Source organism: Psittacula echo (assembly GCF_963264785.1).
Source record: "Psittacula echo genome assembly, chromosome: 3".
Taxonomy (NCBI): Eukaryota; Metazoa; Chordata; class Aves; order Psittaciformes; family Psittacidae; genus Psittacula; species Psittacula echo.
Window position 1 is genome coordinate 75,612,920 of NC_137736.1, and position 15,467 is coordinate 75,628,386.

General features: G+C 37.3%; 1 protein-coding gene across 1 annotated transcript in view; it reads right to left on the minus strand.

The window, feature by feature from the left end:
- GPC5 (glypican 5) overlaps positions 1-15,467 on the minus strand; it is a gene marked incomplete at both ends in the record, with an annotated part of 674,493 nt that overhangs the window by 438,466 nt on the left and 220,560 nt on the right. Inside the window, 1 exon segment of the mRNA XM_080612532.1 lies at positions 8,378-8,498. Coding sequence (XP_080468658.1) covers positions 8,378-8,498 — 121 coding nt within the window.

The window sequence follows — 15,467 nt, forward strand, 5'->3', positions numbered from 1 at the left end:
AAGTAGCTGAGGCTTTTAAGCACCTCTGCAAAGTCAAATTATTGTTCCACATGAGTTAAAAAGGATATGCTCCTTCAATCATATGAAGAATAACTTTTTAGGCAAATCCAGATCCCATTAGGCAGAACTCTTGCAAGCTGAACCCCTAAACTCATTTCTAGTTGATTATACACTAAGTGGGATGGTTGTCATTGCACAGCAATTGATTCTTTAAATGGGAAGGAGAACAGCAAAAGTACTATGCAATACCACTCCCTAAAACAATCCTCTGCTGAAAGTATTCAGAGACAAGCCAACCGTTAAACTGGCATTCCCTCAAAATTAAGTGTAATTCCTATACCATTTGTCTTCTTCTTCCTTACAAGTCATCACAGAAATTAAATAAATGGCATTATCTAATTAAAATATGAAATTAGGTATTGACAGCATCCTCTCCCTTTAATACAATTGAAATAGACAATGCATTTAAGGCAGGTTTTGTCTTTTTCTTTTTCAATAACCACAAAGAAGTATGTATGCTCCTAAAAAATCCCAAGACAAATGGAATGATAGATTCTTCCAAACTGGGTAGCTAGTTAAAAATCTGGCAATGTATCCTGCTGTCAGATATTATGCAAAATGTTGCATCCATCTATAGTACAATTGGGTATTACCTCAGTGCAAAAATAAGAGATTTTCTATTCTGTGATGAAATTATAGAAGAAGCAAAAATATCCAGCCTTCACAGAGAGACTCCTACATTTCTGTGCAGCCCACCAAAGCTAGTAAGAAGTTGAGTGAATACCATTGTGACTACTTTATCGGAGCCCTGAAGCCCACCTTAGCGAACTTGAACCCCTTAGTGTGTGTAGTATGCAAAAATACATATGTTCCCTTCTTTTTCTAAATTGGGATTGGGAATTCAAGGCGTCAGAAGAAGCTCCTTTTCACTTTCTGAATTGGTACTACTTCGTGGGGCAGGCAGACAAACCCGCTTTCTTTGAGATCTACAGACGAACTTAAGGGGAGTTTGAAAGAAAGTATTAAAAAATAAACTAATAATACATTTTTGAGAGAGGCAAGGAGCATAAATGATAAATTCTAAATAGGAAAATAATTTTCCTTTCCACAGTTTTGCAAATAGTAAAGTAGATCAGATTTTCTCAAGTAAGAATCAAAAAATCTGTGCCCCAGATGATATTGTTTTTCATAGCTATAACTCTTCCAAAAGTCTCAAAACTCTCCTTCATTTAATATTGTACTTAAAAATGAGAGTATAGAACAATGCTCCTGTTTTGCAAAGAAACCTTAATACAAGCAGTTTTTACCAGCTATAGCAGCAAGCAATTTAGGTGCAAAACAGGCTTTTGTAGAGAGAATCTGCACCATAATGAATACTTCCATTAGTGTCACTATACACCTAAGTAGCTGGAAAACGCTGTTTTATTTCCTGTGCCACTGCTGTCTGCACTAAATGGATAAGAATTGACAGTATCTCCCTGTTGCATCAATGCATGTGTCTTCTCACTGTGTACCGTGCAGTGCAAGGGAAGAAGAGAAAATAGAAAAATACAAATTTTAGGGATTCTAATTTTTTTATTAGCTCATCATTTAGTGTTTTACACAAATGTGAAGTTTAAACTTAGTTTCAGAAAGCTCTGTACAATGTACACTCTTTTCCTTTTGTTATCCATGTTGAGGCATTGAAACATTTTCATTTAAGCACAAATCCTATCTAAAAAGCTACTACTACTTCAAAAAAAAATTATTTGTATTAAAGGAATTGGACTCTGATTAGTTTTTAATAACTTCGGTAAACTAGTTAGTGAAAAAGAAAACAAACCATGAAAAACATTATTGGGTTACTGAAATTACTGACAAATAAGGACTATGTGGCTGGTGACCTTCACAATTTACCTTGTAGGTATCCCAACACTAGGAGACGCATAAGCTCAAATTCATGTCCTCCTAATCACTTTTTCCTTCTCTGACTTCCACCTATAAACCATATGTAGGTTTGAGTTTACACATAATTTTGCAAGTTATAGTCATCTCAGAATGTTCATATAACTTGCAGTGTTTTGCCTTACAAATACATAAAGACCACCTTTATGAGCAACAAAAGGGCATACACCTTCATTATCATCACAGAACTGTGAAGAAAACCTTTTCACTCTCAAGAGATGCAAAAGCATCAGCAATCCTGCACTCTAATGTGTGCTTTTGAGATTGGAAATTGAAGTATATTTTAAAAGGAGGAGGATGAAACTCAGGAAACAATTCCCCATCTCGTTTCTAAGTGTTTAATATCTTTACAGAAATTATTCCAATATCTTACATGCAACAGTAATACTCAAATATTTAACATATTTTTGGCACCAGCTAGCCATCAGAGGGAACTCAGTGTGATAAACCATGTCTCTGTAGATGTGCCAAAAGACAGGGACAGCTCATGCAATAAATACGAAATAGGCTTCTCTGTCAAGTAGGACTATCCTAATACAACATGTCACTCTAGTACTCACCTATCTTGCCAAGTCAAAGATGGAATTTGTCCAAGGGTTTGATTTCAAAAAGACAATAACATTGTATTAATTCCAGAAATGAAACAAAAGAAGGAGCCAACACATCAAATATGAAAGGGACAGCCAACAAATCACTAGAGAAAAAAGTCAAAATACTGAGCTAATCTGTACCTGCCTGATTGTTCTAACTTTGGAAGAAACTAAAAACGAAAAAGGTAGTAAAACCAAAATTTACAGCAAAATTAACATTTAGATATGCATTTGTATTATGAAAACCAAAACAAAACTTGTGAGGCAGTCTTTCCTATTGTAACAAAAATAATAAACAGGTGGTTTAGGATTAAACACAGCTGAAAGCAATTCTAACACCAGAGAATGCTGAATGGCTCTTGCACCACCTGCACTGAAATTTAACTTCCCAATTACCTCTATGAGGTATCTATTACTGAACCACACAAAGTGCAGGATACAGCATATATATATATATATTTAAAAAAAAAAAAAAAAAAAAAGGAAGAAGATAAAGGAGGGAAAATATTTGGAAAGTAAGTCTCCAAGAGCATGTTACTGAAAAGTGAGAAAGAATTTTCATGAGAAAGAATTGTATTGCAGTCATCAACAGAGTCATCAGAATGTATAATTCCTTAAATTTATACAGGAGTTTGAGCTATTCTAAAAGGCAGAGGGATTTTAACTATTATTATCATAACACTAAAGAAGGCACAAACTTGATTTCAGTGATCAAAGGGAAACACAACTTCAAGTGCCACATCTTGCATATGAATAATTTAAAGCCATGGTTCTTTGTATGTGCAGATGAAGACTCAGGTAATGTATTCCATCACCATTTCCAATATGTACTAGAACAGCTCTTACAAAAACACTTACTACTTTGCCTGTGCCATGGTTCATTGATAAAAGCTTTTAAAAACAGCTAGAATGTTTAGTTATTAGTATGCCAAATCAGTGTCAAAATAGTATCTCATATCACCATTTTTGTAACTTTTTTGAGCTAAGTAAATGGACTAATGATGGCATGGTGATACACAGTGCTTACCATGCCAGAATAATGACCATTAGTAAAGGAAAAACTAGACTGTCACCTACAGTTAAAGTCTTATGAATCAGTGGCCTCTATTCACTTAAAGGATGTAGGCATCACTTCCACTAGTGACAGTTTCCAGCCCTTTGTGTAGAATGTAAATATTATTTCACATATATCAGCTAGAGTTTTGGTGGTACAGCAGTATAAGATGTGATCTCTTCCAAATAAATTCGGCCACATCTTCTGCTAGAAATAGAAAACTATTTATCCTAATATAAACATATCAATTTCTAGTATAGTCAATAGAGTGGCCGATGACTCTGAAGATCTCCAGAGGGAGATTTGGTCTACCTAATTTATACAGACAGACACCCAGATGTTTTCTACTATGGTATGACTTCCTAAAATTAGGAAGTTTTTATTTCATCTGTAAATACAAGCTCCAAGTAATGTCTGTTATTTTCAAAAGCTGTATCTTTTTGCGATTGTCTTCTGAAAGAAGAAATACACTGAAATGACCAAAGGTCCAATTGCCTGTAATCACAGCACTGAAATATCATATTTTACTTCATAACCTCAGTGTTTGTACTTGCAGAAAAGATAAATGAATCATGGTTTAAAATTACAGGGGAAGAAAGAAAAATAATTACCACTAATATTACTGCCATATGCAACTGACTGCTTATCATGATTGCCTACTACAGAGATAGCTGCAGATTGCAGTACATAAGAGGATATGCACTGAACCCATTATTTGCCTACCATGAAGACAAATGAATGAAGAAGAGCCCATCATTTAAAACTCTCCAAAACACCAGTCTGTACAAATACACATTTTTACAAAATAAGGTGACATTATCAAGCTATTTTCAGCTGTGACTGGTTCAGCAGAGTTCATGTAAGTTACTCTAATTGCACTTTGTTGCTGTGAATACAAACTTGTGGAGTCCAGAGCACAGATTATAGCAGTTAGGGTCCAATGGAATCCAAAAGTTCTATTGATTTTTGGTAAATCCACTATTTACAGAAAAAGGAGGAGGATTACTGTGAGCGTCTCACAATGGAGAAGTGCATGGATACCACAGCCTGCTAGGAAGATAGTATCACTTATGCAACTAGTTTTATTTCAGTGTTTTAAAGTTTTTAATAGAATAGAACCTAGAAAACAGAGTATGTTTAAGCGTTGTATGTTTACATATTTTAAGGCCGATTCTTTGCTTGGAATTTTTATGTGCTCATATATCTACCTTGCAAGAAAAGAGGAGATAACAGGACACATCTTTTCTGCATTCAGGGCAGAATGGTCTTTGTCCTGGGTTCAGCAGTAGCAGTCATTTTTTCTCCTTCTTAGTAGCTGTTGCAGCACTGTATTTTTGACTTTCGGCCTGGGAACAGAGCTGATAACACCGATGTTTAGACTGACCAAGGACTTTGTGAGTCTCATGCTCTGCCAGGGAAGAGGGGAAGCCAGGAGCAAGCAGAGACAGGACACCTGACCCAAAGTAGCCAAAGAGGTATTCCATTATCACAGCACGTCATGCCCAGGAGGTAACAGAGAGTTTCCCGGAAGGGCAGGCTCGCTGCTCTGTTGGGCTTGTTTTTCGGCAGGTGGTATCGTATTCTCTTCCCTTGTTATTTCTCTTATCATTATTATTATTGGTGGCAGCAGTAGTGATTTGTGTTACACCTTAGTTACTGGACTGTTTTTATCTCAACCCATGGGAGTTACGTTCTTTCAGTTCTCCTCCCCATCCCTCCGGAGAGGGGGCGGGGAGAGTAGAAACTGTGTGGCTGACTTGCCGACTGGCTTAAACCATGACAGTCTTCAATCTGTTTTCTTATGTACACATTAAAGATGAGCAGGAAGAGATTTTTAAGACATCTGTTCTTCTTTTGCTATTTGATAATATTTAGTAATTTTTACAATAAATATGCACAGTAATATTTTCGGAGGGCTTACTGGTCTCCCCCTTAAATGGTGTCTCCCTTTATATCTCAGAATATTCACTTCCTTCTTGCTGTTGTGCTGGGATTCTTGAAAGTAAAAATTTAGAGTAATTGGTGAGAAAATGGGTCATCTTCTTTGATGACAAAGAGTAAAAAAAAAAGGTTTCAGAAAGCAATGAAGCTTTCTAATAGAATTTTTCTACCCCAGATTTACTAGAGAGAATTACATTTTCTGGTCTAGAAGGACAGAATGTAACCAGGATATATTTTTCAATCTGACCTAAATTATGTATCCTGAATGCAAAGCTGGTCATCCTCTTCAAATTAGTCCTCCTATAGGACTAGACTAAAGTATGCCTGACTTAAGTATGACTTCGTCTATCTCTGAGGCAACACCATGATCCATTAAGCTCCGCTTATTTAATCTGTCCATCATAAGCTTAATGTGATTCATCCTTTTCATATCATAAAGGACAAAAAGGTGATCTTTTGTATTTGAATCTCTAATTTACACTCCCCATCCTCTTTTCTCAAGCAGTAAATGGTAGAGAAGAAAGCTTTTTCTCCAGTTTCTTCAGCCTTTTTATCTGAGGAATAGCAGTTATATGTCAGGTCTCTAAGGAATCTGATGTTCTCTTTATCCCCTGACCTTATTTCCATACTCAGAGCTGCAAGAAAGGAGACTATCCAATAGAAAGTTAAAAATACTTGGAGGATAGTAAGACTTCCAGTATGCAAATTATATGTCTTTCTCCCCAAGACCCACTTGAGTCTTCTGGGACATGGGCACATAAGCTCTGAAAATGAAATACCTTATAATGGAATTGCTCTATTCTACTCTTTCAGATACTCACTTGAAGAGGAAATAACACAACTCCTAGTCTCTAGAGGAAAACAACAAAACAAACTATACAGTGCAGATTTAATATCAAAGAAGGAGGGCACTCCTGATAGATGAAAGACCTTGAGATTTACCAATCTGAAATGTTTCTCTTTGCACAGTAAGTTCATACCTCTTAATTAAGTCATAGCATCTCTTTGGAGGGTAAAATGTATTCATTTTCTTACCATTGTAGTCACCATTTTAATAAAGAAAGAGACAAAGCTGGAGGGCTACAAAAGATATTTCTTTTAAGGAGAAAAGAAAAATGATTGCCTTTAAGCTTCAATCTGGATGTCACTTCTCCCAGAAAACAACACTACTGACAGAAAATAATTTTTTCTGGTTTTTTTTTTCTATTTCATCAATCTTTTCTTTGTTGTCAGAGAAGAGTTATTTTTCTCAAATAGAGAAATAAGAACCAAGAGAGTTTATCATGAACCTGTCATTAATATTTTAATTCCAGAATCCATTTGGAAAATTGTATTTAAAAGCTGCCAAGAATATAGGTAAACAAAGCAATTCCTTAAATGGAACTAGATGCACTAGGCAAGAAAGAGCTGTCTGATATTGCTAATTTTTGTGTTTAGGGAATGAGGTAGAGAAGGGGAGCGGAGATCATAAATGTGCCAAGCTTGCATGCCCTCCCTAACTAGCCTCTCCTTTTAGCAGTGCAGATGAGAGGATACTGGGTGTCCTGGGTTCAGCAGTAGCAGTCAGTTTTTCTCCTTCTTAGTAGCTGTTGCAGCACTGTGTTTTTGACTTTCGGCCTGGAAACAGAGCTGATAACACCGATGTTTAGACTGACCAAGGACTTTGTGAGTCTCATGCTCTGCCAGGGAGGAGGAGAAGCCGGGAGGAAGCAGGGACAGGACACCTGACCCAAACTAGCCAAAGAGGTATTCCATACCACAGCACGTCATGCCAGGGGATGTAACTGGGAGCTACCCGGAAGGGCACGTCCTCTTTTCTGTTGCGCTTGGTTTTTTGCAGGTGGTATCATATTCTCTTCCCTTGTTATTTCTCTTATCATTATTATTATTGGTGGCAGCAGTAGTGATTTGTGCTATACCTTAGTTACTGGACTGTTTTTATCTCAACCCGTGGGAGTTACATTCTTTCGATTCTCCTCCCCATCCCTCTGGGGGCATGGGGGGGGAAGTAGACTGCGTGGTTCTAATTTACAGCCGGGGCTTAAACCACGACACTGGGTTACATGAGTCACTGATAAGAAATGCCAGTAAAACATTTTTTTATCACTGAGTCTTCAAATCAGAGTGGAAACTTATATTTTAAAACTGAAACACAGAGTTGTCATCAAAATAACTGTTGGTTTCAACAGAATAAGGTTTTTGTCCTGTAGTTCTGGCTATCTGTGCACATAGATACCGCATGTAACAAAAGATACTTGTACTCCTTTAGATGTAATACAATACTATGGCTGTGCAGAACTGTATCGGAATTGACTGCCTTGTAAGCCTTAAATTTAGTAACTCACAATATGTGCATCAGGTAATGAACACTAACTCCTTTAGCAAGCATGCTATTCTTTTTCAAACTTCTTAGGTTTTCTGTCTTGACATCTAAACAAAAAACCTTGCAGCAAGATGACTTAAGAAAAATTGAAATTTAGTAAAGAGGGAAGAGGGAAATTATGTTTTATTGTGGTTTTGGTTTGTTTTTTTTTTTCAAACACATGCACCCAGTTAGTATCCCTAAATTGTGGTTCTGTACACTTACTGCAATGCTGAGCTGTGGTACTCAGGTACGGACAGCTCACCTGCCAGAGTCTGACTTCCTACATTTATCTACCATATGCAAATCTTTTAACTAAATAATTTTTAATAATTGAAGTGGGACAGAGAGCCAGTAGTGTTTTGCTGTTGAGATGCACTGAGCAATAACTTGAATTAATAATTAATCTTTAATGTACAGTAAGTTAATACTATTACCACCAGAGTCTTCAGTACTATACTACATCCATAGGTATAAACAGCTTACCTGAATAACATGTTTCAGCTTGTCAATAATTTGACTTATTACAGGATCTGTTCCCTTCACTTTTACTTCTGGATTTGCAGACTGAGCTTTGATTCCACTGCCAACCACACGATGAGTATAGCTAGTTTAATACACAAACACACATACACAAAAATGGTTTAGTAAGTTATTCTACTCTGAGTCACCTTCTAGTTCTTATTAAGTCTCATGACACCATCATTCCATTTTAATTGGGTACATTAATTTTGTGCACATATTTTCCACAGAAAAGAAATACTGCATAATATAATTACTACATTCCATAAAGTTGTATTATTTATTATAACTTTTATTTTACTAAAAACTTTAACAAGAAAAGAGTTATCTACATTTTGAAGCAAGAAGCATTCAGCCCTATGCATGATTTTTTTGTGTGCAAAAACTGTCCTCCATTTTGGTTTTGCTAAATACAAGACTATATGGTGACTGTCTAAATTCATGATATTTCAGGTTTTTAAAGCAAACTCCAGATTATACACACATGTTCAGAACTACACCTGAAGTTTCCTAGTGTTCTTGTGAATGCACATGCAGATAGAATATTTATTGCAAGACAACAGCCAAATTATGCACAAATTTTTTAGCATACATAATTATGTCAATACACAGTAGGCCCAACTTTACTTAATAGATATGTAAAAAAGAAGCAATAGAAACCTAGGATATGCTCACTCAAGAAAGAACTGCTGTAGTTGGTAGAACATTGTTCCTAATACATCAGAACTCAAAATACAGAAACTAATATTAACCACCTAGCAACTTCCCTTGTTATATGTAATGCCCAAGTTATGCAAGAAAATCTGAATATCTACCTTATCACAGATATTGTACATTATGCAAACACTCTCCATATGTTAGGTTTTGTCTGCATACTCTACAAGAGGATAGCTTTATATATCTCTGTCTCAAAAATATTTTGCCAGCTGCTATGCTGTAAGAAAAAGGAAAAAAACCTATCAAGAATGGAGTAGAGAAATGCCTAATTCCTGACTCTTAGATCTGCATATGAGCATAGAGAATACAGCATATTCATATTTTGCAGAATCTGCTTTATGAAAAACTTTTCAGGTCTTCCTAGTTCTGCAGAAAACCTTCCATGTATGCTACACAATGAATGTCATTCATTAGAACAAGGTGGCCACATAACAATAATATCTGGTCTTTGATCTTTGCTTAAATGTCACCTTAAGTGAGTTTAAGGATATCCCTAAAAAGTGCTCATGGACCCAGATATCATTCCTAAAATGACAGTGGCCAAGCTCATAGATATAAATTAACCCTATCACATAATGAACTCTAAGTTTTCCATAGGTCCTGGAGAGCACAATTTGCTTTCTACGTGTATGACAAAAGTTAATAGCTTCTTTAGGCATTACAAGAAGACACTTTTTGGACTACATGTTCTGCAAAATGCATCAAAAGAGAACTAATTTTAAGGATTAGCAAAATTTCCCCAGACTTTTAAGGCATCAAGATCCAGCAGTCTTTCATTGTTTAAGTCCTTTAAAGCATTTGGTTTCATACAGTAAACAGCAAAATTCTAGACTTTCTACATACAGCTCTGCATGTGCTATTTAGGGAAAGTGTACTTTTTATTTCTTCTGCAAGCAGTCAAGTTCACTGGAAGCAGATATAATACCAAATTTAAATTCAATTATGTATCAAAATATCACAGTAATGATTAGCTAGGAGTAGTCACAAGTTAAGGATTCCAGCTTTATTAGTTCTTCATTTGAGAAAATAGTCAGCTATATCCAATATTCAGGACACACTGTATCTGCTAAAGGTAAATACTAAAAATAATAAGCTTATTACTAAAAGCCATTATGGAACCCTTTACTGATTCACTAGGCATACTATTACTTGGAATGGATGTTAATGCCCCTCAATCAGGACAGAAAGGCTTAATGTACTTAATGTAGTTCACTGGAACATGGTAGTTGAGTTTAAAAAAAATCTTTATTGCACTGTTGAATACATTGAATATATGAATAGCTCATAATCTTCAGAAAGTGGTATTTTGTTTTATAACCAGGCAGCTGTAGTGGTGGGGCAATTTGCCAGCTTGTACTGATGGGATACAGCTTTTTATAGGGGTGTGTACAAAATCTGCATCCTGCCTGCTAGACTTGGGGGAACACTTAATGCAGCAATTTGAGTAGTCAACAAATTTCTGGTAACTTCTAAGGATAAAAAAAAATCAAAACCACAAACAAACAAACAAAAACCAAAACAACCAAAAAAACTTGTCTTCAAGGCTTTCCTCAAAAATCCTTCTTTCACAGTCATTTGTCTAAATCAAAACAGGAAATTCAAGATGGAATTCCTTCCTTCCTTCCTCTTTCCAGCGAATACTGCACTCACCAGATGGACAGCTGTTTTAAGTCAACATCAGATCAACGCAACACAGCAATTTCTCTTCATACTATTTCACTATAAAAGAAATCTTAAAGGTTATAGCTATCCATTCTTTATAGTGCTCTCATTTTCTGTCTCACAGCATGGAAAACCTATGTTCTCACGTTCTGTCAGTTGGAATTCTTCAATTAACACCTTTTTTTGAATGCTGCAAGCTCAACTATTACACATTTGCTTGTGAACTGCATAACTGCAAAAAAGAATGCCCTGTCTCTTTTTATTATTTCCATTAACAGCACTTACTTTTCTAACTATGCAGGAAGAAATAAACCATAGAGAAGTTGAGACTTGCCTAGGCTACAATTTTATTAATTTAACTGGGAATTAATTTTATTAATTCAGCATCTAAGAATTATCTGGCAATTACTTGCTCAAGGCTGACCATCATTTTTTTTCAGCTATTTCCACAATGAAATCACCCTTGCACAACTGTTGTTTACCATAAGACTAACTCCCTTTTTTCACATGAGGGAAAGTAGCTGGGGAAGTATCACCGTCTTGCGAGCGGACCAGATATTTGGAGTTTCAGTCACGTTTGCCAACCTCTTTATAGCTGTCATCCTCTAAATTCCTCTTCAGCTGTGGTTCATAAGGAATAATCAGATTTATTTACCAGTAAAAAGTGTTAGCAATTAATTTGGTTTTCTCTCCCTCTCCTAGTTGTTCTGTTACAGTCATTCTTTTCATATTGTCTTAAAGGCAAAATACATATCTGTTTCCAAGGTAGAGGAGCTCTATTACACAATATTAACATTTCTTTCTAGGCAACAACTGAGTCTCCTTTCTCACATAAAAACATACCCTTTTTCTCGTTTACACATTTTCAACCTTGTCAAGCCTGTGTGACCCAATGGCTCTTTGCCATTTTGGGTAAGAAGGTTCAAGTTATCCCAAAAACATATTCAAAATCCATCTGAATGTTCTCTCAGTTCTCATGACTAAGGCAATTCCAATACAAAGTCCAGATATTCTTACCCAGTAATACTGCCTGTAGCAAATCTCACTTAAACTTCACCTCTTTTGCTCACTTCAGTGAGAAAAAGCATCTCTGTACAGAAAGCAGTTGTACAGTGCAAGTGAGCATGCTCTGGGGATATCCCTATCCATTCTTCTGCCTGTCTTCACAATTTTGTAAAGAGACTAAATAGTTTGGTAAGCATTTTCTTCTTTTACAGTCATTACCAGGCTACTTTTTCTTCTTTTCAGGAAGGACATCCACCCAGTCACTTAACTGTCAAAGAACCTACTCCCATTAGGTACCCAAATTACATCTTTGCTGGCTGCTCCGGGGGGGGGTTTGCTTTTTCCAGCTGAGAGTAGGGAGGGCTAAGAACCCAAAGCAGACGCAACATGTGCATCAAAGCTATTACAAGCAGTGCACTAGCGCTTGATAACACCACAATTTTAAGACTATAAGCATCAAACAACTATTAGATCATTAGGTACTGTTAGTAACAACCTCCATATTACTTATCCTTACTTGCTTTAAACAGTTTAGCTCCTTTCTTTCTGCCTTTTACCTTACTCCTGACCTTCCTCTCACCAACACTCGGTATAATCCTTTCCAAGGCTGACAGGCGAATTGAATTTGTGATTCCCTCTTCTTCCCACTACCTGCAGCCGTCCTCACCCTCCACCACAAGCCCCTGTGCACCTGAAACCTTCACAAATGCACTGGCTGTCCCCAAAAGAATTCAAACTCTGTTCTGTGACAACCAACACATTTCAGCCTATCCTCCTGACAGGCCCCTGCAGACCTCAAACAACACAGAAGATTACATCCATAGAGAAGACTTTGGGTCCAGGGCTGGCATAATCACTACTCAGTTCAAAGGCTTGTGGTTTATCTTCAAGTCTACTACATGTTTACTACATTTGCCATCTTGACTTTTAAAGGAATTGCTACTTTTCTCTCTCTTCTCCTCTCATTCTCCTCCCTTTTGAAGTGCTTGGTTATTCAAGCTTTGTAAAGTTTTTACTCCTTTAAGAGTTTTTAATTTTATATTTAGGGAGAATCCAATCTTGAAATTAATCCTCCAGGTTCTGGATGACAATTTTCACCCAGGAACATCCCTTATAAAGCACCAAACATGGGAAATAAAGTGGTAAAAGACAAAAATTAAGATTCATTTGCATGAAAATGCAGTCCCATTTGGAAGAGTGTTTTTCCCCAAATGTATTTGGTTTGTGTGGCAAGGTAGCAGGGGAGGTACAGGAGTGGTTTCTGTAAGAAGCTGCCAGTAGCTTCCCCTGTCTCCAAGAGAGCCAATGCCAGCTGGCTTTAAGATGGACCCAATGCTGGCCAAGGTTGAGCCCAGCAACAATGGTAGCACTTCTAGGTGCTACCTATAGTTAAAAGGGAATAAAAACTACTGCATGGCAACAGCCAGGGAGAGGAGTGAGAACATAGGAGAGAAAGAGTTCTGCAGACACCAAGGTCAGTGAAGGAGGGTAGGAGGTGTTCCAGGTGCCAGAGCAGAGATTCCCCTGCAGCCCATGGTGCAGCCCATGGTGAGGCAGGCTGTGCTGCTGCAGTCCATGGAGGTCCATGTTGGAGCAGATACCCACCTGCAGCCCAAGGAAGACCCCACAGTGGAGTAGGAGGATGCCTAAAGGGGGCTGTGATCCTGTGAGAAACCCACAGACTCCTGCTAGGACCTGTGGGCCTGTGAAGAGAGGAGCCCACGCTAGAGCAGGGGAACAATGTGAGGAGTCCTCCCCCTGAGGATGAAGGAGCAGCAAAAACGACGTATGATGAACTGATTGCAATCCCCATTCCTCATCCCCCTGCACTGCCAGGGGGGAGGAGGTAGACAAAATTCGAAGTGAAGTTGAGCCCAGGAAGAAGGAAGGGGTGAGGGGAAGCTGTTTTTTAAGATTTGGTTTTATTTCTCGTCACCTTACTCTGATTTGATTGGTAATAAATTAAACTGATTTCCCCAAATTGTGTCTGTTTTGCCCATGACAATAATTGGTGAGCAATCTCTCTCTGTCCTTATCTCAACCTACAAGCCTTTGTTGTATTTTTTCTTCCCCTGTCCAGCTGAAGAGGGGAGTGATAGAGCAGCTTTGGAGGGCACCTGGTGTCCAGTTTGGGTCAACCCCATCACACCAGATTGGTCAATACTCTGTATACCAGTTCATAGAATAAATGTGGAATAACATTTTTCACGTGATGCTGCATATTGAATGATGTTGGTCTCAGTACAGAACCCCCAAATGTGAATACACTCAATATGCTGAAGAAATACATGCATCTGCATTTTTTCCTCTTATTGGAAATCCTAATCCATATTAAATTTGCTTTCACTGTAAGGTGATTTGTCTTTGATCAGTTGACATCAAAAACTATTATTTAACTTCAAGTGTCTTGTAATTACAGGCTCTGACAAGTCATGAGGCAGGTTTAAAGACTTTTCTTTCTTCAGGTGTATAATAATGCATTGACAAAGCTGTAACAGTATTGTTTCATTGATTTTTAACAGAAAAGTAGGATTATAGAAACCAACCACTTTTTTGTTTAATCTTTTGCTGCTTGAAATTATATCTTTTGCATACAAAAAATATGAACTTACTTACATGCTGTTGTTTTATTTTCCACTTATCATTGTGTTTAATTAATAGACGCCCATAAATCTAACATCTTCAAACATTCTGACATAAACTAAATGATCTGTCAGAACTATATGTGCTATTGGAAATCTAAGCATGCTACACAGAACTTCATCCCTGTGGACTTACATTTACATGCAAAATATGTTTCCTTTTGTTGGGGGAAAATTTAAAAATCTGACTCTCAGAGACTTCATTCATTACAAAGTTTTAGTACAGCATTAATAACTTTCTGTTTCTTTTACTCCTAATGTACAAGTAATGGAAAAAACATTTTAAGGATCCCCACAGAGGTAGTCTGACTTGAGCAAGTGTTGCTCAGATTTGAATCCTGAGGAAAAAAAAAAAGACAAATTTCTTGCTAGAGAAGTAATAGACCCGCCATCTGTGCTCATTTCTGTACAAGTGTGGCAATGTAGCACATCACTTTAATAGGCAGACTTGGTCCCCAAGTACTATTAATTTTCATCAACACTAGGGGAAAAAAAAAAACAAGCACCAATATATTTGTATTCTGAAAACATGTTTTAAAGTGATGAATAACAAAGTGCCAATTTTTCTGAGCTCAATATATGAATATACATATAAATTTCATATTACTCTATTGTATCTATGTCCTGGGTTCAGCAGTAGCAGCCATTTTTCTCAGTCTTAGTAGCTGGTGCAGTGCTGTGGTTTTGACTTTGAGCCTGGGAACAATGCTGATAACACCAATGTTTTTAGTTGCTGCTCAGTAATGTTTACACTGACCAAGGACTTTGTGAGTCCCATGCTCTGCCAGGGAGGAGGGGAAGCCGGGAGCAAGCAGAGACAGGACACCTGACCCAAAGTAGCCAAAGAGGTATTCCATGCCACAGCACGTTATGCCCAGTATATAAACTGGAGGCAGTTACCTGGAAGGGCAAGATCACTGCTGGGGTCGGGCTGGGTATCAGTCAGCGGGTGGTGAGCAGTTGTATTCTCTTCCCTTGTTATTTCCCTTATCATTATTATTATTGGTGGTAGCTGCAGCGGTTTGTGT